General features: G+C 40.3%; 1 protein-coding gene across 1 annotated transcript in view; it reads left to right on the top strand.

Moving 5' to 3' along the window:
• SLC35F1 (solute carrier family 35 member F1) overlaps positions 1-7,462 on the top strand; it is a 532,726-nt gene extending 525,264 nt beyond the window's left edge. The window contains exon 8 of the mRNA XM_056125018.1: positions 6,209-7,462. Within this exon, the coding sequence (XP_055980993.1) occupies positions 6,209-6,433 (225 nt within the window). The 3' untranslated portion in view covers positions 6,434-7,462. The remainder of the gene's footprint in view (positions 1-6,208) is intronic.
• Positions 7,463-23,840: the final 16,378 nt, after the last annotated feature.

Raw genomic sequence — 23,840 nt, forward strand, 5'->3', positions numbered from 1 at the left:
TGAGCTGTGACGTCAAGTTGTTTATGTGCACCATTTCTACAGACCTAAGATATGCTTGCAGAGCTATAAATTTTCCCCTTAATACAGCTTTCGCTGCATCCCATAGGTTCTGGTAGCTCGTGTCTTCATTCTCATTTGTTTCCAGGTATCTTTTGATTTCGTCCTTGACTTCGTTCCTGACCCATTCATTGTTCAGCATCGAGTTGTTTAATTTCCAGGTGTTTGATTTGGTTCTCCGTGTCTGTGTGTGATTCACTTCTATCCTCAGTGCATCATGATCTGAAAAGATGGCTGATACTATTTCTATCTTCCTTATTTTGTTGAGGTATGTTTTGTGTCCTAGCACATGGTCTATTTTGGAAAATGTTCCGTGTACACTGGAGAAGAATGTGTATTCTTTCTTTTTGGGGTGTAAAGCCCTGTATAAGTCTATAAGCCCTCTCTCTTCTATTTCTTCTTTCAAAGCCAATGATTCCTTGCTGAGTTTTGTTCTTGTTGATCTGTCCAGAGGTGATAGGGCAATGTTGAAGTCTCCAAGTACTATTGTGCTGCTTGCAATGTCCTCCTTAAAGTCTGTTAGCAGTTGTTTTAAATATTTGGCTGTTCCCTCATTAGGTGCGTATACATTTAAGAGTGTGATCTCTTCCTGTTGTATGTATCCCTTGATAAATAGAAAATGGCCTTCACTGTCCCTTCTAGCCTTTTTCAGGGTGAAATTAATGTTGTCAGATACTAGTATGGCCACCTCAGCTTTTTTACAGGAGCTGTTTGCTTGCAGGATTGTTTTCCATCCTTTGACTTTGAGTCTGTGTTTGCTCTGAGTGTTGAGATGAGTTTCTTGTAGGCAGCAGAATGTTGGCTTCTGTCTCTGTATCCATTTTGCCACTCTGTGTCTCTTCAATGGTGAATTGAGACCGTTGACATTGAGAGAGAGTATGGTTATGGGTTTTGTGTCATGTTTCTGTGCGGGTGTGTTGTGGTTGTAGGGTTTGTCTTGTCTTATAGTAGCCCCTTTAGTCCTTGTTTTAGGTTTGGTTTTGAGTCTATGAAGTTCCTGAGCTGCTGTTTATCTAGAAAATAATGTAGCTTTCCATCTATTTGGAGTGAGAGTTTAGCCGGATAGAGTATTCTTGGTGAAGCATTCATTTCAGTGAGTTTTTTGACTATATCTCGCCACTGTCTTCGGGCTTGTAGGGTTTCCTCTGAGAGGTCTGCTGTGAATCTCAGGGGTACTCCTTTGTATGTGATTTCCTTTTTTGCCCTTGCTGCTTGCAGTATTGTGTCTCTATTGGCAGCATCGATCATTCTGACTATAATATGTCTTGGGGTGTTTCTGTTGGGGTCTCTTTTAGCTGGCACCCTTCGGGCTTCTTGAATCTGGATGGCTGTATCATGGAGCGCTGGGAATTTTTCGGCAATAATTTGTTTCAGCAGGTTTTTTTCATTGGGATTGTTTCCTTTAGCTTCTGGTAGTCCAGTGATTCTAATGTTGTTTCTTCTGGAATCATCTCGTAGGACTCTGATTCACTCTTGAGCTATTTTGAGGTCCCTTGCCATCGTTTGCTGTTGTCTGTTGGCTTGGTGCAGCTGATCTTCCAAGTCACTGATTCTTTCCTCAGCTGTGGTCGTTCTGTCCTTGAGGGCAGTGAGTGAGGTTTTGACTTCGTCTATGGAATCTGTGATGCATGCCATTTCTGTGCGAAGCTTTCCAATTTCGGCTCTCATTTCTTGCTGTATTTTGTCAATTGTGTGATCGATTGTTTCTTTCATGTCCTCTTTCAGTTTAGCGGATATGTGTGTGACTGTTTCATCGAGTTGATTGAACATCTTGATGACTTCATATCTGAATTCCTTCTCAGAGAGGTCCCTAAGGTGGCTAGCTCCTACTGAGGCTTCTTGAGAGATTTCCTCATGGTCTCCCTGTGGTGGGGATTTGCGTTGTTTCCTCATGTTGTTGTGTATGTGGAGGGGTAATATTTGTTGGTTGAAAATTAAGCCACGCCCACTTTTTAAAGCCACGCCCACCTCTGAAGTGGCCACGCCCCCGCAGATACCGCCTTTTTGTCCAGGAAGTAAAGACTGGGTGGGGGACAAGGAAGCAGTTCTGATGGGCGGCGGAACCAAAGGGACAGGCAGAGAGGGATGCAGATTCCCTTTTCCTCCGAGTGGGGGGGGGGGGCGCCTGCAGACACTTGCGCTGTAGGGTTCCAGTCCCAGGTCAGCGGGGAGTCGCAAAGACCAACCTGGGGGATGGGGGACAAGGAAGCAGCTCTGATGGGCGACGGTGCTACCATTCTTTAACTCTGCCTCCAACTTCTGGAGAGTCAGGTTTGCATTCAGCTCTCATTTTGAAATGAAGTTCATTAAAGAAAAATTTAAAATGATAGTAAACTTAGGAAAATCTTAGACAAAGATTCAGGTAAAAGATAAAGCTTTTTTATATAGAATCTCTTGAACAAGTTTGGAGCTGAGATAGTTTTCTGAGATCATACACCACAGTACTGAGTTAGTGATTTTCATTTTCTACAATTTCATTTTACAAAAAAAACTAATAAATAACATAAAAAAACTTATTTTTTATCAGAAAAAGAATTATTTCTAGTCAGTTAAATAAAGCTGCTGCAATCTGAGTGTATTATAGACATATGTCTTTGAAAGTATTACCATATGGTTTGAATGTGAAGACTAAAGAAAGTGAAGCACAAGTGAGTTGTACTCTAAAAAGAACATGAGAAAATCATCTTCTTAGTTAACGGCACTCAAAGAAGAAAAATAAGAAGATGGAGGGGAACTAGAGAAAGATAGGGAAGGAAGAATGAAAAAGAATGGAGAAAAGATGGAATGGGGAAGAGAGGAAGGATCTGTACTCACCATCACAGCAGGAACTTCTGGCAACAAGATTATCTTTTCTACATTCCATTGTCAAGATTGTCTCTCCTGTTTTAATAATTGAGTTGTAATTGACATATAACAGTAGTTTCAGGTCTTCAGTGTGATTTAGTATTTTCATGTATTGTGAAACAATCCTTACAGCAATCCTAATTAACATCCCAACTTTATCTTATGAAGAGAAAAGTTTTCTCTCTTAGCAACATTCATATATGAAATGCAGTATTATTAACTGTGTTCTGCATGCTATATGTTGAATCTTCATAACTTATTTGTTTTAATTTTTTACTTATTTGTTTTATAACTGGATGTCTATACTTTCTGATCTCCTTTACACATCCAGTTATTGATTATTATTGATTGATTATTATTATTGATTACTATTATTGAACTACCATGTATAGCCATCTTTTAACTTTTTTTAAATCATAGTCTACAAGTTACTATATAGACTCCTCTAGGTTCTTTCTTATCTCCTGTTGCCAATTAATTTCTCTCTCTTTTTTTCTCTCACTGGAACAATTTTTTTTGGTCTTAGTTGCAGTTTATTCCAATCCTCTCTTCATTCACTCATGTCTCTCCCCCTCACTGGAACAATTTTTGTTCCAAAATAAAATGGAAAAATTAAATGTATTTCTTTTTTCCATGGATGAATAATGTGGTCAAGACTGGAACAATATGGCTAAAATGACATTGCATGCCATTATTTATTATTTTTATCTCTTACTACCTCTGTTTCTCCACTGAGATTATTAAGTCCTTGATGGTAAAAACCACATACTTCATTTTCATTTCTCACTTAATCACTTAATCACTTAACTTCCCGTTAGTCGTCGATTTGCTCGAGCGGGCGCCAGTAACATCTCCATTTGTCCCTGTCGCGTGCTAGTGTAGCCCAGTGGCATCTGTTCGCTCTGGGATCATGAAGAGCCTCAAACCGATCGTTCGTAATCTTCACGAAGAAGTCTGACCATCTGGTAGGTGGGCGGCCACATGGTCTTTTAACATCCCGTGGAATCCAGTCAGTAACAGCTCTAGTCCAGCGGTCGTCTTTAAATCTCATTACGTGACCAGCCCATCTGATTTTTGACACCTTGGCAAGCGAGACAGCGTCCCTGATTCTTGATCATCGATGGATGTCAGAACTCCGGATTCTTTCTCTCATTTGAGTGAAACGTGATATTCCAAGCATAGCTCTTTCTATTCTTCTTTGGGAGACCTGAATAGCGTTCTCATCATGTTTGCATAGGGCCCAGGTCTCTGAGGCATATGTTAATGCAGGAAGAACAGTGGAATCAAAGAGATGTGCCCGGAGCCGGAGGTTCTTCGTCCTCTTAGCTATTTCTTCGACGTTCTTGAAGGCGTTCCAAGCCGCTCTCTTCCTCCTGCGCAGCTCTGGTGCCAGGTCATTTGTCATGTTGACTTCTCGGCCTAGGTACACATAGCTGTTGCATTCGGAGATGGTCGTTCCTTTGAGAGCGAATGGGGCATCAGGAACAAGGCTGTTTCTCATAAACATTGTCTTCGTAAGATTCAGCTGTAATCCTACCTTTCCACACTCACGGTCAAAGTCAGCCAGCATTTGTGCCGCTTGGCTGAAGGCTTTTCATTTCTCATTCTCCAGTATATGTAGAGAAGTGATAGAAGAAACAATTAAAGGAGTGTATATGTGAATGAATGAGTGAAAGCAGAAATGGCAACAATCATATTGCCACCTTTCTTTCTTCCAGCAACTACTCCTTGTGTGACTACTCAGTACAATACAAAAGTTGAAGTATTTTTTTAATATGCAAATTCTTGGACATGTATATAATTGCCCACAGTTGATCCTTGAATAATATGGGTATGTGCAGTGGGAGTACACTTACATGTGGATTTTTCTGTAAGTAGACAATATACATTTATGGTATTAATAAGTATAGTATGCTACCGTAAGTATATCTTCTCTTATAGTTAGTAACATTTTATCACTGTCACTGTTACTGTCCTCCCATTGTTCATGGATTTGCTGGAGTGGGCCCAGTAACATTGTGAGACTTGTTACTGTGTTTGGCATATCAAATACTTTACAGGTAGCTTGCCAGGCTTTGCTGTGTAGGTGGGACATTCTCGGTAGCTTGCTGGGCTCTCCAAGAGGGGCGGAGGAATTGAAGGTGGAGGAATTGAACTCGGGTTACCCGGGTTGGCATGTTCAAGGCAAACACCCTACCTGATGTGCTATAGCTCCAGTCCACAATAACAGTTTATAGCTTAGTTTATTCTATAATGCATGTAATATACAAAATGTATATTAATTGACTATTTGTACAACCAGTAAATGCTTAATAACAGCAAGTTATTAGCAATTTAGTTTGGTGAGGGTCCAAGTTATGAGAAGATTTTCAACTGAACTGAAGATAGTGCCCCACCCCCTGCTCTATTGAAAACTCAACACAGTGTTTACCATAGGGAGGACATTCCAAGTGGTTCTTGGGAGGATTTGAGGGTAATTCTTGGCAAGTGTCAACTAGATTGGCAGTTCAGTGCCAGAGTCTAAGGATGGGGTGCTGCACAGGCATCAGCATATGGTGCCAGGGGTGAAAGCTGAATAGAGTCGCTCTCCTCTGCATATGAATTCCCAAAGAAATGCCCTGGGATTTCTCTTGTTCCCTATAAAACTCTACAAATTATCAAGTACTTTAAGAATTGGAATGCCCCATATACAGCTCTGTTGGGTTTGGTTTTTAGATAAAGGGGACAAAATAGGGCCTCAGACTATTGTTTTTCATTCAAAGATAAGCTAATCTTCCAAAGATAGTTACTGAAGTTAATAATAATTCCTCCTAGGAACATAAATGGTATGAGAATTGGATTCAGGTGAAAAGAGAGCATGCAACACGGTTATGTCAGGGAGAAGCTATTTTTATGGCTTCATTACAAACTTAAATGGAATATCTATATTTCTTCTGGGTTTAATGAAGTCACAAACAACCTGTTCTTGGTTGAGTGAGATTGGAGGGTTTTTTTTTTTTGCTTTTAACTTGATGTATTTTAATTTGTGTTTAACTAGCTCTCCCACATCAGGTACTCAGACTGGCATTTTAGGGACAATTAGCTAAGTGTTCTTCTGTGTAAGCCACAGGGGAGGAAAAAAAGATAAGGATAATCAATAAGACCAAGCCAGTTTAGGAAGAGAACATTCACTTTCCATCAAGTGCACTGGCAACTCATCAAGCTGCCTGTTTCCAGCGGAAGCAGCTCTGCTCTCATTTCTGGGCTTCATTATTGTAGAAGTGATTCTGTTGTGGTTGCTGAATGACTTTGTTTTTGTGCTTTTTAGTTTTCAGGACTATACCTCCTGTCCTTCTTCACCATTCTCATCGGGCTGGTGCTCTACTCCTCCACGTCCACATACATAGCCCAGGATCCTCGGGTATACAAGCAGTTCCGCAACTCTTCAGGACCTGTTGTGGACTTACCAACCACAGCCCAGGTGGAGCCTTCGGTTACCTATACCAGCCTGGGCCAGGAGACAGAAGAGGAGCCCCACGTGCGTGTGGCCTAAATAAGGCCCTCCCTGCCCACTGAGGGCATCTCAGTGGCCATGTGCTTGCCCATCGTCTCTGTATTGTACATAGAGAAAGGTATTTCTTAGGTGCAGTTTACACAGGTGGACTGCAAGGTAGCAAATCTGAAAACCTGGAGAATGCACGAGCTAAACGTCCCAGGAGGCAGAGTCTCAGATCCACCTGACTTGGAGAAAAATCTAGTTAGCGTGTATCCTGACCACATCCCCAACCCCACGTCAATTACTGTGAAATTTTTTAATCAAAAGCAAGTATTATTATTATTTGTATTATTATTGTTACTCTTATTACACCTTCAGGAGGATGTTTTGTACTCCTGTTGGGAACTATTGCCAGATCTCCATGAAGTTGACATAAATCCCACTTTTCTATGGCAAGTCCCTTTGGAAGAATCATCCTTTCTTTGTTTGTCTCACAGTCCGTGAGTGCTGCATGCCACGGAACTCTACCCCTGAGAAGTTTCCTTGTCCCCGGGACCGGGTAGCTAATGGTTTCTTCTCTGTTACCTGTTGGATTACCTGCTCAATGAATATTCTGTGCTAACCCTTGTCGGGAAGGGCAACTGATCATACAATTTTCTATTCTAGGAATAGATATGAAAAAAACATTTTAGCCTTTTTATATCTAAATCTCTGATTACTCCAGGCCGTTGCCTTTCTGTTATGCCACGTGATTATGCTAATCAAGTCCCTGTTATAGCAGATTAAGGAAGTCTTATGAGAGATCCTGGAAATAACATCATACATGTTCAGGATAATAAATATTTTTAAAAAATCTTTATGTGGGGCCAGAATAATAGTATAACTGGAAGGACACTTACCTTGCACATGGCCAACCCAGGTTTGATCCACAGCACCCCATATGCTCCTTGAGCCTTCCAGGAGTGATCCCTGAACAACATCAGTGTGACTCACAAACAAAAACAAAAATCTTTCTGCTCCTCCCTAGACCTGTATTCAAGAAAAGGTCAGATTTTCCATTCTTTCTTAGATTTCTTTGGTGATAACATAATAATTAATCAAGGCAAAGAAAAAAGCCATGGCATTCTGTCCTCTCAGTTGTGTGAATTGTTTGGCACACAGCAGTATGGACTTTTTTTGTTGTTGTTGTTGTGGTATATCTTTGGTGGAACATAGTCTCATCACAAGTCAAGTGCCTGGTGTTGAGTACCAGCAAGAGACTAACTGACTGACCACAGTGTGGTGGTAAAGATGTCACCAATGGAAAAATCTGGCATGCAAGTCATAGTTGGCATCAGTTCAATTGCAGAATATATCAGCTTGACATTCTGATGGAAACAGAGAATGTAACAGGATTCCTGATAAGATTTTGGATCATTTTTCCTGATAAGGTTTTGGGTAATTTATCTAACTTCTTTTACCTTCTTTGGATCAGTAATCTAACTTCTTTGCTCTTAAAAGTTCTACTTTCAAATATAGTAAATCAAGAAACACTGCTGATCTCTATCATTTAGAATAGATCCTACATGTCATATTAATACTGTTCAAGTCTGGCTTAAATACCATTCAGAAAGATCCTGTGTGGAGTTAGAATTTATATTAATAAATTAATATTTTTTATGCTTTTGGCAATTCAAGTCAGTTCATCCAAAGCAAGCAGTAAGCAGGGCAAAACTCTAGACGGTATCTCTGTAAAGTTGAAGGATGGAATACAGCTCAGCCAGGATTCCCATAGAGCCTGAATAAAGCCTAAACACAGCAATCAAGAGTGTCCCAGGCTATCAGTCAACATCCATGTGGCCTCTCTGCCTGCCTATTACCCAGGCGTTTAGACGCATCAGTGGAGAAGGGGACAATAAATTTCTTCTTGGGCAAGGGGGTGGGGGTGAGGGAGTGGTAATAATGTCAAAGCTATATTGAGTCATTGACAACTTTGCCAATATGTGCTCTCTGCTACCTTTTAAACCAATTAAATACCTTTCTCTGAATATTTAGTCCATTCACATCTGAAGACCTTTAAAGACTGTGGTTTTATTTTGTGTTTACACTCCTTTGGTTTGCATAATTTACTTGATTTGTTGCATTTTTTAGTATTTATTTTTAAGCCAAATGTTTTATCCTCTTTTAATTCATTTTTATGATACTAATTTGTAGGCACTTAGTAAAGTCTTATGAGAGATAAGTGAATGAAAGTATTTCTAAGTCAATTCAGTGAACTGGGAATTTTTTTTAATTTAAATTTCAAATGGTTTGCAGTCAAAATATGGCTAAAAGCTGCAACCTGAACTTTTTTTTTGATATTTTAATGAACTCCATTGTGTGGAAATCAAGTATAAATTCTAAAATGACTTCATTATACCCCTATCATTCTGTGTCCTGCACATAAGACTTTCATATCACTGGGGTACCTCCTTTTGTCAGTTTATCTCCATCTAGAAAGGCTGATAATACATTGAATTATCTGAGATCAGGGGTTTCCAATTGGCCTTTTGGAGGGAAAAAAATAGCAGGAACAAACCTTTTTTTTCTGTGTAATAACTTTGATCCTAGGGAGTGGGGTGGGAAGTGGGAGTAGGACAATATTAACTCTAGCTGTTTTAGTTTCTGAAATTTCATAACCTCTGTAGACACCAGCAAAATTTGCAGCGTTTCAGCCCACAACTGCTCTCCCCTCCACAGATGAGACACTTGCCATTTGCATAGCATTTGCTTGGGTAAGCAAACCACAGCTTTCCTAAACCCACTAGAGACCACTGGGGGTTCTCTTTTCTTCCATGAAAACTTGCACTGGGGACAGAGCTTGCCTTAGTCCCACCAACCCATAGCTCCAAAATCGGGAATATACCACCAGGTGGAGGAGGCAAGGAAAAAATTGCACCACTGTGTCCCATAAAGATGTTTCAATGTTTAGTTTAGATATTGCTAACTTGTGCTATTAACCTTTTGACAAGTGTGTAGTATTGTTTTGAGTTTGTTTTTTGATTTATAACCACTTAGTAGTCCTCAGTTAGCTACCAGTACAGATTTTACCCCATGGGTAGGATGCTATTGTCAGGCCACATAACAAAGCACACTAATCCAGACACTACAAATGGAACATATGAACCAAAAAGGAAATTTACGTCGATAAGTGGAACAAACTCTCTGTTTTTTGATATTTGCATGCTCCCCAATGGACTGGCTGTGGCAATGTAATGCCTGTATAATGTTTTCAAATAAAAATAAATGCTTTATGAAAGCACTGAGTTCTTGGTTTTCTTGAGTGTTTGTCTGCACTATGACAACCATGGAAGCAGCTCCCCTGGGATGCTAGAAATAGCAATGAAAGGAAATAGCAGGTACATGTCAAAAAATAAACCAGAAAGAAAATATTTCCAAATTAGGAAGGTCACAGTTTGTCTCAGATCAATAGCTTCAAGAAGTCAGAGTGAATACATTTATAATTTGCAAAATTAATTTGTATGTGTACTTTACAGAGCTCAAAGCTATTACCTCCCAGCCCATGTTGAAATTTAAAGCACGTGTAAAACAAAATGAATTTATTCCCCCAAAATAGTTTCTCATAAAGAAGGAAGCTACATTGATGCTGCCCTTGGCATAATGCCCAGTTGAAAAGCTGGACAATTCTTCCTGAGCACAGCATTTATAAAGTAGAGCTATAAAGTAGGGCTGTTTATATTTCTTCAAACTTACATACTATCTTGTCATTGTCACTTCTTCACTAACTGCTATCATTTGCAAACCCTTGGATAATTAGAAGTAATTGTGGGTATGTGTAATTGTTATTTGTGCTCACAATAAAACCTCAAAAATTGAACAAAATTGGGGGCTGGAGCAATAGCACAGTGGGTAGGGCGTTTGCCTTACACGCAGCCAACATGTCTGATCCAGGTTCGATTCCCAGCATACCATATGGTCCCCCGAGCACCGCCAGGAGTAATTCCTGAGTGTATGAGCCAGGAGTAACTCCTGAGCATCGCTGGGTGTGACTCAAAAAGAAAAAAAAATTGAACAAAATCAATATCAGTCCCTGTATAAAAATCACGGATTTAAATTGTTTTCTTTTTTTTTTTTTTTTTTGGCCATTCCAGATGGGAGAGGGGATAGGGCAGTCTCTCCTTTGTAGTGCTGGTACTGGAGATCAAGCAGTGCCAGGGATTGAACCCAGGCCGCCCTCATGTAAAATCTGTGCCCCTTTGAGTCATCATCCTGCTCCCCAAAATACTTTTTTTCTGGTAAACAAGAAACAGCCACATGTTTATGCTTTGAGAAAATTAAACTCATAATATGCTTTGACAGAATAGCATGTACAGAACTAATGATTTACTTGAACTGTGATTTGGAGGTTTTTTTTGAGTGAAACTATTTTTCCTTGAAAGGAGCATAATTTCTTCTCAAGTGTTGTTTAGTTTTATTTAGTAAGCTCTTTAATACAGGTGAGCATTGACCCAGTCTGTGTCTAAATGTTCAGCAATTCTAATTTACGAGTTCCCAAATAGCTTATGCAATAAATGTATATGTTATGTTTGGTTTCTTGTTCCATGAAATGATTTTCTCAGACAGCTGAGTTTCCTAGATACACAAACCTACTTACTGAGCTGGAGGAACAAGTGCAAGAGATAGAGCACTAGCCTTACATCTGTGAGGCTCTGGGTTTGATCCCTGGCACCTGGAGGGTGGAGGAAATTCTTGTAAAGGTAAGATGAGGCCCCACTTGACTGATTTTGGGACTATGAATATGTAAAAGAAATGAAAAGAGAAAATTAAACAAGATCACAAGATCGCTGTAATTTGCTCTGTTTTCTTTATGTTCCATAGGAAACAATGGGAATGTCTGAAATAGCAAGTTCTGACATCAGACACAGGGGGCTCTGAGCTCTGCATGTCCAGCACCCTGCATTTCAAAGGAACTCATGCTTTTTTTTTCTAAAGTGGGTTCTCACTTCTACACCAAATCTACAAAGCATCTGAGTAAGATATTCTACAGCAAAATGTTCCCTGTTTTCTTCTACAACATATGAATTCTTTTGCATAAGAAGATTGTCCTTGGAAAGGAATAAATTACTGGCCCACTTTAAACTGACACCCATGGGAATTTTTTTTCCATAGACCCTTAAAATGCTGGGCCCCTCAGGTTGGCCTTGGGATATAAAGCAAAGAAAAGCTCTTTTTACTTGCAAATAGTGTTTTGGAATGTATAACACTGCCTCTTAATTGTGTGTACTGATTTTTTTTTCTTCCCTTCTTTTCTTTGATTTTTTTTCCTTTTTCTGTTCCCTCTCAGGAAGCAGAAGGGTCACTATGGGCCACCTAGTCAGTGTCTTGCCCTTTATATGGGCAAAAATGCTTGATTCAAAGAAATTATAATACAGCTGGAGAGCCCCACACCTGCCAGATGGCCTTTCATCACGCCTGAAAGGACAAGCCATTATGTGTCATTTTGCAGACAGCCAGATAAGTTGCCACCCAATACTGCTACAGACTGATTAACAAGGAGTACTAATGATCAGAAAGAGATCTCTAGGAATAAACTGAAATTAGGGGCCTCCATCTCACTCCACAAAGGCCTGGTATGGACCAGACCACAATTAACACAAGCATGAGAAATAAGCTTGTTCACCCAGTCTCAGCCTCAGAGATGGAAATAATCCCAGAGTGCTTATAGGATAATTTCAAGGAATATAAAGATAAAAACTGGGGCTGGGGTGATAGCACAGCAGGTAGGGCGTTTGACTTGCATGCAGCTGATCCAGCTTCAATTTCCAGCATCCCATATGGTCCCCTGAGCACCACCAGGAGTAATTCCTGAGTGCATGAGCCAGGAGTAACCCCTGTGCATCGCTGATGTGACCCAAAAAGCCAAAAAAAAGATAAAAACTATATTACACAAAAGGGAGTAATCTTCCTGAATCCACCTCCCCAAAGTGAAGGTATTGGATTAGAACACATTCACTCACCAAATTTTTTAATGTTCTTGTCAATGTGGCATTCTGAGGAGTTGGGATGGGGAATGTGGGAAAACTGGTGAAGGAAAGATGACACTGGTGATGGGACAGATGTTAGAACATTTAGATGTCTAAAACTCACCTATCAATAACTCTGTAAGGGACTGGAGCAATAGCACAGTGGGTAAGGGCGTTTAGCTTGCACGCGACCGAACCAGGTTCGAATCTCAGCATCCCATATGGTCCCCTGAGCACCACCAGGGGTAATTCCTGAGTGCAGAGCCAGGAGTAACCCCTGTGCATCGCCGGGTGTGACTTTTCAAAAAGCAAAAACATTTAAAAAGTAAAAAATAACTCTGTAAGTTATAGCTCTTTAAATGTTTTCCCGTGAATTCAGTCATCTAATAAATGGTAGATCTATAATGGAGCATTAAGTAGTCATGTAATTCATAATCAAATTTTAACACTTCCAGACTGAACACAGACATTAATAATAATTATGCCTGGACAGCAGGTTCAGATGTAACCTATCCTAGGCCAATCTGAATATGTTCTCTTTTGGACTTGAAGAGATTCACAGGTAAATCATCCTTCACCAGTGGTGCTGGCTACACCCTGGGTACCTTCCTGCCACAAGATGTCACTATCTGAGGTGAAATGTCTGGGTAAAACCACCCATCCAAGGCTATTCTTGGACTGTTCCCGAAGGGCAGTGCTGGATCAATTTTTCGTTTTAGTTTTTAGTCCTCCTTGGAAACAAGCTAAGCCTGGAGTGGTGATGAGGGCAGAGGCATTCCAAAGATACTGTTTCAAACACTCAAACATCTTCAATGCTGTCATTGTGAATTTTGTAAAAAAAAAAAAAAAAAAAAAAAAAAGTAAAATAAAACAACAAACAAAATTGTGAAGCAAGTAAAGAGAGTGCTGCTGGAATTATTCCCAAATAAATTAAGATAGAAGATTACACACAAACACACACACACACACACACACACACACACACACACTTTTCAAGAAATTCTGGATGTCAGGTAAATGCACTTATGAATGGATACACATTCTTTGTATGGGAAAGATACTTCACCGGCTGCTAGTAAGATACCTGATTAAGTATCAGGTATCTTAATACTTAACCACTCCATAATTGTACCCCAAATCTTTTTTCTACAGTGTTCACAAATACCACCTCTGGGATGGGGGTTCCAGGGTTGAAATCTGGGGTGATAACTAGTTCTCTGAAAACTTGGGTCTTCTTCATGCCTTTTTCTGGCCTCATCTTTGTAATCAGGGAGAATTTTTTCCAGAGTACCTGAAAAGGTTTGATAAATTTTAAGTAATAGTAATAATTGTAGTTTCACAGATGGCTGGCTATTTGCCAATTCCTCAGCAAACTAGAAAAGCATTTAAAAAATCGACTTGTTCTTAAAATGACTACTTTTCTAAATGAAATTACTAAAGAGAGAGGAAATGGGCTAATCACTGTAATAATCAAAACAGTCTCATTATGGGACTCCCTGTGAGCTTTTGTTTGAATTCTCTAATGTAGTTTTTGGCATTAAATAGGATTTTAAAAGCTAAATAGGTCACACATGCATACAAATGGTTGAGTGAATCACATAACTGTTTTACGTGCCCCAAGATTATGCCTATCAGGCTGTGTTTTAATTAAAAAGAAAATTGTCAGGCATAGAGGACAACTTAATATGGGGAGTTTGGTGTCGTAGTTGAAAACTGAGACTTCACTTGGCAATCAGTTTTCAATTCATAATCACGACTCCCAAACAACAATGAAGCTCATTTTCATTTTAGTCACAAGCTGAGGGCTGGAGGGAACATTGAAGATTATTATGCTCAAAATCCCAAGTTGTTTTACAGCCTCTAAGTGTGGAAATGAATTTGTTGAAAGAAAGACAGCCTGGAAAAAGTTGAAGACTTGTTCACTACTGGCAACATTTTGTGGACATAACCACAGGGGGTGATTTCCCAGTTACAGATGTTCCTCGGTCACCAGAAATCAAACTCAATGAGCTAAGCTAAATCATGTCTATTGAGGGAAAAGGTAGCTTGTTTGGAAGTTGGGATACATGATCCTTAGGAGGATCCCTGTCACTGACCAACATCATTAGAGCACTCCCAAAGAGAAAAGAAAGGTAAAATGCCTTTACTTATTTGGATTGATTCTATCAATCCACGGAAAATTTTTGGGAATTTTTCTCTTCTTGTCCTCTTCGATGCACATTGATAAGATGGGTCTTTGGGATTGACGTTGCCCATGAGATTCCCCAAATCCATTAAGAGCTACAATGAACAATGGTCCATGCCTTACTGCAGTTTCAGGGTTGAGAACTCATGTGTCATTGAGAAGATTTCTACCTCCAGACCACACTGGCTGTTATTTCTATATTTTCCTATTAGTTATGTTGGGTTATTACCTAAGGCCATGGACCTCAAAAAAGTTTTGCTATTGAACAAAGAGCACACTTGATTTCCTGGTGAAGTAGAGTCAGAAGTGTTTCTCTTGAGCATTGAATCAACATGAACCACTCAGTCGAGTGGCCACTTTGAATCAAGGGTGTAGGGAAATGAAAGTAACTATCAAGAGACTGTGATCAATGGAGAGTTGAAATTTTAAAAGCAAAACCTGCCTTGTCTGTTGTAAGTAGTGCATGATGCTATTCAGAGCAGAGTCGTTGTAGAACCTGTGGTACTTAAGGACCATTGCCATGTACTGCTGTTTTAGAGGATTTTGGGTTTGTTTTTCTTTTTGTTTTATAGGGGAAGGGAGGTGGAAAACATCTGCAAATGCTCAGGGCATTAGTTCTGGCTCTGTACTCAGGTATCTGTCTGGTGGGTACTTAGGAGACCATACGTGATGCTGGGAATCGATCCTGGGTTGGCTGGGTGCAAGGTAAGCACCCTACCGACTGTACTATTGCTTTTTTTTTGCTTTTTTGGGTCATACCCAGCTGATGCTCAGGGGTTACTCCTGGCTCTGCACTTAGGAATCACTCCTGGCGGTGCTTGGGGAACATATGCGATGCTGGGAATTGAACCCAGGTTGGCTGAGTGCAAGGCAAATGCCCTACCCGCTGTGCTATTGCTCCAGCCCCTGTACTATTTTGCTTTGGCCTCAATCTTACTGGACAATTTTTATTCAAGTATCCTTCTACTATTTCTCCCGTGGTTGTTGAATAGATTGCTTCTCTTGTAATATAGCCTCCTCTTCTTGATTCTTCACATTGTGATGAAATGTTCCTTTATATATAAATAATATTTTTAATATTTACATTATGATGATAAAATAGAGTATCTTCTTCAGGTTTCATAATTCCCATAATTTCAATGAGATTGTATTAGCTATCTCTATTTTGATTGTTCCTGACAATTGCTCCTGAAATAATTGGTCCAGCTCCATGAAACATTCCAAATATGCTACCATCTTTTTTAGCTTGCCCTTTCTACTTTACTAGTTTATTCTTGATACTGTCTCTAGGAACTTTTTAGTAAAATGGTTTTCTTTTTTTAGCATTGGACTGTATTTCATCTTGCCTTTATAACTGTCTTATAAAAGGAAAAAAAATTTACTCAACATGAATGGTCATATCAAGGATATGTTCTTTTGACTAGAAAAACACTTGTTTTAAAAAATAGAATACAATTAGGTGTTTTAATATCACACTGCATATTCATTAAATATAAACACTTTGTGCCCTAAATAACAATGATTTTAAAATCAAATTATGGTTTATAAAAAATTCTAAATTATTATTTTAGGCAACATCCTTCCCTCTCAACATTATACCTTAAGACTTTCACATTAAGGATATACAGAAAAATGTATTAACACTGTTGTTGGTTCATAACATTTATAATGTCACACAAGACTTTTTTTTTGAGCAGAATGATCAGATAATTTAATCCCTCTTTCTATCACATTTTTACTTTCAAAATTTAAAATTTACACTGTTATTTACTAATTCTTGAGAATGACCAGATAGAACTACATGACAATACTGTCCATAAAGAGGTTACTAAAAGACAGAGAGAGACGGATAGGCTGAAACAGAGGAAGATTTCCAACAAAGTATAGTAGATAGTACAGGAATATTGGAACTATGGTGGTAAGAATGGTGTAGAATCACTGTACCCCTAAAATGCCTAAACATCCATAATCTCTTAATCCAGTTATCTCAATAAAAATAAATTTAAAAGAACAACCTATAGTAAGCAATAATTTATATTCTGATTACAACAGACTGAAAGCTTTTTTCTCATTACTTTATCCTTAGAAAAAAAGTTTACTTAGTAAAACTTAATTTTATATGATAAAATTTGAAAAGTAATATGAAAAATATAGATTCCCAAGGAAAACTGCTGAGTTTTCAGCCACATTTCTTCTATTCATCCCTCACTCACTTAGTGTGCAGGCAGCTGTCTCTCCAGCAGACCAATTTCATTCCTGACCCTATTTACTGAAGACACTTTTGCCCTCAGTCATTGCAACTCTGTGACTTCTCATTCATATTTCAGCTCTCCAAATTGCTCTGGCTAAAATGGGAGTATTTGGGGTATGGTGTCACCAGCGGGTCAATCTGCACCTGTGAGGTGAGTGCATCAGCAGCCTGATGGTGCCTTCAGATTTCCAACTACCCCCAAATTGCTGCTGTGCCTTTGGCCAGACCCCAAAAACTGGGGGCAAAGTTTACCAAGAACGTAAATGGCCAAAAGTTAGGTATGTGGGAGTCACACCCACAAACCACCTCAGGGTCAGCTATATAATTGGAGGCATGGCCTCTCTGGTTCCTGATCGAACTGCTTAATGGCCATGATCCCAGAGACTCAGAAACAAATCTCGAAACCCAGCGGCTTTTGGCAGAGATGTGTCCATTCCCTGCAGTAGGTTACTGGTGCTGGGCTAATCCAGGTGGGAATAGGTTTCATGCCTTGGCCTGATCCCCCTGGCAGCCCAGTGACTGCCATCCTCCAGAGGCCACTGGACGGTCAGGTTTGGGCCCGCGGTGATGAGATACGTGGGTCCTCACGGGATGGGGGTGGAGCCAGCCCTTTCCTCCCCACCCCAACGAGACCCTGAGTTGTCGCCCAGAAATGACCTCTATGGCTTCTGATCAAGCTGTTTAATGGCCATGATCCCAGAGACTCAGAAACAAATCTCGAAACCCATTCGGCAGAAATGTGTCTGGACCCCACAATAGGTTACTGTCACTGGGCCACCCCAGGGGGGAAAGGGTGCTATCCCTCCACCTGTTCCCTCTTTGCGGCTCAGTGAACGCCATCCTCCAGAGGCCATTGGACAGTCAGGTTTGGGCCCACAGTAATATGACATGTGGGGCCTCATGGGATGGGGGTGGAGCCAGCCCTTTCCTCCCCAACCCAACAAGCCCTTGAGTCGCTGTCCATGAACGGCCTCTCTGGCTCCTGATCAAGCCATTTAATGGCCATGATCCCAGAGACTCAGAAACAAATCTTGAAACCCAGCGGCTTTTGGCAGAAGTGCATCTGGTCCCTGCAATAGGTTACAGGCCCTGGGCCAACTCAGGTGTGGATAGGTTTTGTGTCTTGGCCTGTTCCCCCAGGCGGCCTGGTGGCCGCCATCCTCCAGAGGACACTGGACAGTCTTGGCCCATAGTGACAAGACATGGGGGTCTCACAGGATGGGGGTGGAGCCGGCCTTTTCCTCCCCACCCCAACAAGACCCCGAGTTGATGCTTTGAACAGCCTTTCTGGCTCCTGATCAAGCTGCTTAATGGCCATGATCCCAGAGACTCAGGAACAAATCTCAGAACCCAGCAGATTTGGGCAGAAACCCCTCCAGATTTAAGTGTTAAATTTTTGGAATTTCAAAATCATGTGGCCACTACTGCAGCTGCGCAACATCATATGTTATTCTTAACCAGCAATAGAAAACAAATTGTCTACTGTTGCCTTTTTGGCAGATCTGAGTGTTGGGGTAAAATCCCAAATAATAATGGTGGGTCTGGTGTCAAAATATTGAATGTGATCACAGTAGAGAGAGAGTAATGTGGAAATCATCTGCCCCACAGGTAGGGGGAGGGTGTGGGATGGGGGTATACTGGGATTTTTGGTGATGGAGAATGGGCACTGGTGAAGGTACAGGTGTTTCATTGTATGACTGAGACTTAAACCCAAAAGCTTTGTAACTGCTGTAAGGGTGATTCAATAAATTAAAATTATAAAAAATGAAAAAAAAAGTAAGGTGGAGTTCATGCCCAATTCAATCAGCTAAAGTGGCTGAATAAATAGCAGTACTCCTACATAAAAAATAATAAATAAATAAAATGGGTGTATTTTCATAGCATACACCAGATCAAGGGTTAATAGCCATTATTTATAAAACACTCAAAAAATTCAAAAATATAAAACAATAAACTTATCAAAAAATGGAGAGAAGGAATAAGCAAACACTTGTTCAGAGAAAAACATGTGGATGTCTGGTAGTCATATAAAAAAGAGTGTTTGACATAGTGCTGGAGTAACAGTGCAGTGGATCAGGTGTTTCCCTTGCACGCAGCTGACTTGGATTCAATAATGACACCACACATGGTCCCTGAGGCCTGCCTAGAGCAATCCCTGTGTGCAAATTCATGAGTGATCCCTGAGCACCACTGAGGATTTCTTTTTAGCCCAAAATTTTTAAAAATAAAAGTATTTATCGTTACTTATTATCAGAAAAATGTAAAGCAAAAGAGCAGCAAAATAGCATCTCACCCCAATGGCAATAGCATATCCAAAAAGACCAGAAACAACGAGTATTAACAGGGGTTCAGCAAGAAAGAAACCACTGTTGTTTGAGATGGCATCTGGGTCAGTCTCTACAGAAAACAGTGTAAGTACTTCTCAAAGAATAAAGAAATATCATGTGATCCCATGATTCCATGCCATGGCATCTATTCTAAGAACATAGATACATTAATGTATATAAAATATTATATATGAAAGGTTACAGTATATTTAATATTATTAGTTATTACAGAAAATTAATGTACTGTATGTTTAATATTAATGGATTTAATCTATAAGATATTAATTATATATAAAATATTAATGTAGAATATATAAATACAAATCAAACATCATTGCACCACTTAGTACAATAAAAGATATGGTAATAATCCCAATGTCTAGACAGATGAATGAATAAAGAAGTTTTTGTATGAGGCAGGAGAGATAGTACAGGGGTTAAGGCATATGCTTTGCATGTGGCCACATAGGGTCATTCCCCAGCACCACGTAAGAGTCAATCCCCAGCACCATGCTCCCTGGAGCACTTCCAAATGTGATTCTTTTTTTGTTTTGTTTTGTTTTGTTTTGTTTTTTAATAGTTTATTTCTTTATTGAATCACTGTGGGAAAAGTTACAGAGCTTTCGGGTTTAGGTCTCAGTCATGTAAGTATCAAACACATTTCCCTTTACCAATACTTATTTTTAACCGTGAACCCCAATAGAACCCCACCTTCCACCCCTCCCAATTCCTGTGAGGCAGATGAGTTCTAGTTAATACTCTATCTACTTTGACTAGATACATTGTTTCGATAGAAGATGCACAATTATTGTTTAGAGTTTACGACCCCCCCCCCCCGCAATCAGATATGCTGAAACAGCGTTGTGAAATGATTTGCTTTCTACAGCTTGGTTTAAGAATAAAATGATGTCGCGCGGCCGCCATAGCGGCCGCACGGTTTTGGATTTCTGCTGTTTTACTTATTAACCCTGGAAGTATTTCTATTAAAAGTTAGATAGTTAAGAGATTGGTTTCTGTGCTCTGGAGTCGTGGCCGTGCTGGAGAGCCGCTCTTGGGGGGCAGCTGGTGACCTCGGTCGGGCGTAAAGGACGGCCCAGAACGCCCCCCTTCCCATGAGGCCCCTGCCGCCCCCTGCCCCCGGCTCAAACCTGCTGTCCACAAGGCTCCCGTGCGGCCGCCATCTTTCTTTCCAGAGAGGAGCGGGCGAGCGGGACAACACCCTTTCCCCTCCGGGCAGGCTTGGTGGTGCAGTTTAACACATAGTCCATTTGCTTTTCTGCTCCAAGCGGCTGGCTCTCTGTGCTAAGTCCTTGTGCCTCCGGGGCCGTGGCCGTGCCAGAGAGCCGCTCGTGGGGGGCAGCTGGTCTCCAAATGTGATTCTTGAGTGAAGAGCCAGGAGTAAGACTTGAGTACCACCAGATGTGCACTGAACCACCCTCTAAAAAATTTTAAAAAGAAGTTCTGCTTTATATACACAATAGAATACTATGAGACTTTAAGAATAGATGGAATCTTCCTTTTCGCTGCAATATGATGAGAGCTAGAGGGTATTGTGTTAAGCAAAATAAGCAGAAAGAAAAAGAACAAATACCAGGTGATAGCGCCCCTAGATGTTATATGAATGAACAAACAAGGAAATAAATATAGAGTGTTGAATAATAATAGACTCTTGCATGTTGGTTACCAAGTAATAGGGGAGGAATATGTGGTGGCAAAGCAGAAAACTGACTAGAAGAGACACAGGATAGTGATGGAGGGTCTTGGGCATGATGATGATGTTGAAAGTGTAGCAACTTTGTTCATCAAAAGCATAATCTTAGCACTATTGTAACCATATTGCCTCAACTACAATAAAATAAAAATATAAATTTTTAAGACACACATAAAATTAATAATGATTCCTCAGTGAAGCTAACTTGTCAGTTCCCATTCTCTCCTCTATCTTTGAGACGCATGCTTCTTTTTCAGTGACTGACCTCCATTGAGGTCATAAAGAATTGCTAGAGGTAAAGGCCCTCCCGTTGTTCATCGATTTGCTCGAGCGGGCCCAGTAACGTCTCCCTTGGAGACTTTGTGGTTACTGTGTTTGGCATATCGAACACGTCATGGGGAGCTTGCCAGGCTCTGCCGTGCGGGCGAGATACTCTCGGTAGCTTGCAGGGCAAGGAGTTGACAGGGCACTGTAAACCCTCCGTCACAGAACTTAGTTCCAGCCACTAGTCAAAGAAACCCCATCAGCATCCAAATGCACCTGCGTTGGAATTTCCAACCCCATTGGCAAAAGGCCTGTTGACTTTCACACCCCACGGTCATGCTTCTGCCGGCATTCCAAGGTCCTTCTGACCTGACTCTACCACCGCTTACTCTCCGGCGCACTGACAGAAGTGGCATCCCATGCTCTTTTGAAGAGTCTGGTTTTATTCTTTCTTTATTACTTCTTTGCTGGGTGCCCTGGAGAATATTGCCTAAATGCTCTCTTTGAGAAGCTTCTGGTCTGTATTACAGGTACAATGATTTGAAACTGCATCACTCCAGTTGTGTATGTGAACCAAGTGTGGGGACACTGGGACACAGATGCATGGTGGCACTGGCATCACTGGCACTTGTTAAATGTCCTTAAAACCGTCTGATCCTTCCCACCTCTGCTGTATAAAATCCGCGGCTTCCTGATCCATCTGCACTGTTTCTCCTCCCCTCTTCCATTCCTTCCCATCTACCTAAGTTCTTCTTATTCCTGCCCTATCCCTAGAGTTCTGGCCTGGCCTGTCTTTCAGTAGCTCATCTTTTCTTGGGCACCACAAGATTTCCAGGCCCAAATAATGCTTCATCTTGATGACTTGATATTATTTTTGTCTTCAAAATTGGGGCACAAAAGATCTGTGAAAGAGCCACAAAGAACTATAAAGTGAATTCAAAATAAGTAGTTGACATGTGAAAAAACAATTACCCTTCAAAAAATCAAACATTAAAAAAGTCCTCTTTATCATCCAGGATAAAAAGAATGTCTTTTATTACTGTCTTTACCCAGGTTTCAGTTACTATGAGTGATGGAGGCCTACTAATACCCTAAATCTTGGAAATCCTAACTTGTGCTCAGATATTTAGTGAATTTGATTCAGAAAACATATCAGACACAGATATTTACATTTTATTGTTTATTGCATAGGTAGGATGAATGGCATTTCACAAAAATAAATAAGACAGCTCTTTTTCTATGGATCTTAAGATTTAGTAGTGCTACAATTTTTTTTTTTTTTTTTTGCTTTTTGGGTCACACCTGGTGATGCACAAGGGTTACTTCTGGATCATGCACTCAGGAATTACTCCTGGCAGTTCTCAGGGGAATATAGGGGATGCTGGGAATCGAACCAGGGTCGGTTGCTTGCAAGGCAAACGCCCTACCCACTGTGCTATTACTGCTCCAGCCACGAGTAGCGCAGCAAAATATTTTTTACCTTAATAGAGCACTTAAAACTTTATTATGGTAAAAGATATGTAGCATAAAAATCTACTACTTTAATCATTTTCAAGTGTATAATGCAGTAGCATTGGGTAAATTCACAGTATGATGCTTTTGTGCTCATAATAATATATTCATTTTATTGAGAGTCATAAGCTTGAGTATGTATTGAGTAAGTCATACTCCTCACTTTAGAAAGTTTATCATCTAGGTAAACTGCACTGAACACTATATGATAAGTAAAAAAATTTCAGGTCTCTGTCTATGTGTCTCTATCTCTGTCTCTCTCTCCCTTTCTCTCTCTCTCTCTCTCTCTCTCTCTCTCTTTCTCTTTCTCTCTCATGCACAAGCTTTCTTACTCTTGTTCACGCTCTCCTCTTTCTTCCTCTCTTCCTTCTATTTCATTTCTATTTATAAAATGATATAAAGTGGATTACCAAAATACATAAAACACAACAGTATGAGATAATGGAATTCTGTCAAAGAACATAAGAGTAGAAAAGTGGGATGGAGCCACATGCGAGGTTAGTACAGGAAACCTTGCAGTGGTGTCCCATAAACACATTAGAGACAGGCATCAAATTGTATTCTACTGCTCCCAGAGCCAGTGTAGCATGGAAATAGGGTCCATTACAAGATTCACATTGTCCTGCCACAAGGCATAAAACAAAAACAAGTGTTTAAAAGCACATAGCTTTCCTTGAATCAGAGAGAAAGCTCTCAGGTGGGTTGCAACTGAGGCTATGTGTGATATAATGAGCCACATCCATCCATAGGGTCTATAGGAGTGAATTATTATGGACTGTCTCTTATTAACGACATTTATGAAGACTAACGTCAATGCCTAAAAGTAAAGATAATGTGGTTCCAGTGCTCAGTTCTCTTCTGCTCTGATACAACCTAGAACAAATTTTAGAGGGTTCAGGGTGAATGAAGTTACACTTATATTTATGCCCTCTGTTCTTAAAATGACTTCAGACAGATGGGGCAGGTGGACACATCCCCAAGTATATGCCTATATATTAACAACTGCTTATATTTAATTTATTTTGCCTTAAAAATGTATCACTGTATTACTGTCATCCTGTTATTCATCAATTTACTAGAGCGGGTGCCACTAACATCTCCATTTGTCCCAGCCCTGAGATTTTAGTAATCTCTCCTTACTCGTCTTTCCCAGTGCTGCCATATTGGTGGCTCTTTCAGGGTCCTGGAAATGAGACCTGTTTTTATTACTGA

This window comes from Sorex fumeus, unplaced genomic scaffold, assembly GCF_029834395.1.
Source record: "Sorex fumeus unplaced genomic scaffold, SorFum_2.1 ptg000054l, whole genome shotgun sequence".
In the NCBI taxonomy this organism is placed as follows: Eukaryota; Metazoa; Chordata; class Mammalia; order Eulipotyphla; family Soricidae; genus Sorex; species Sorex fumeus.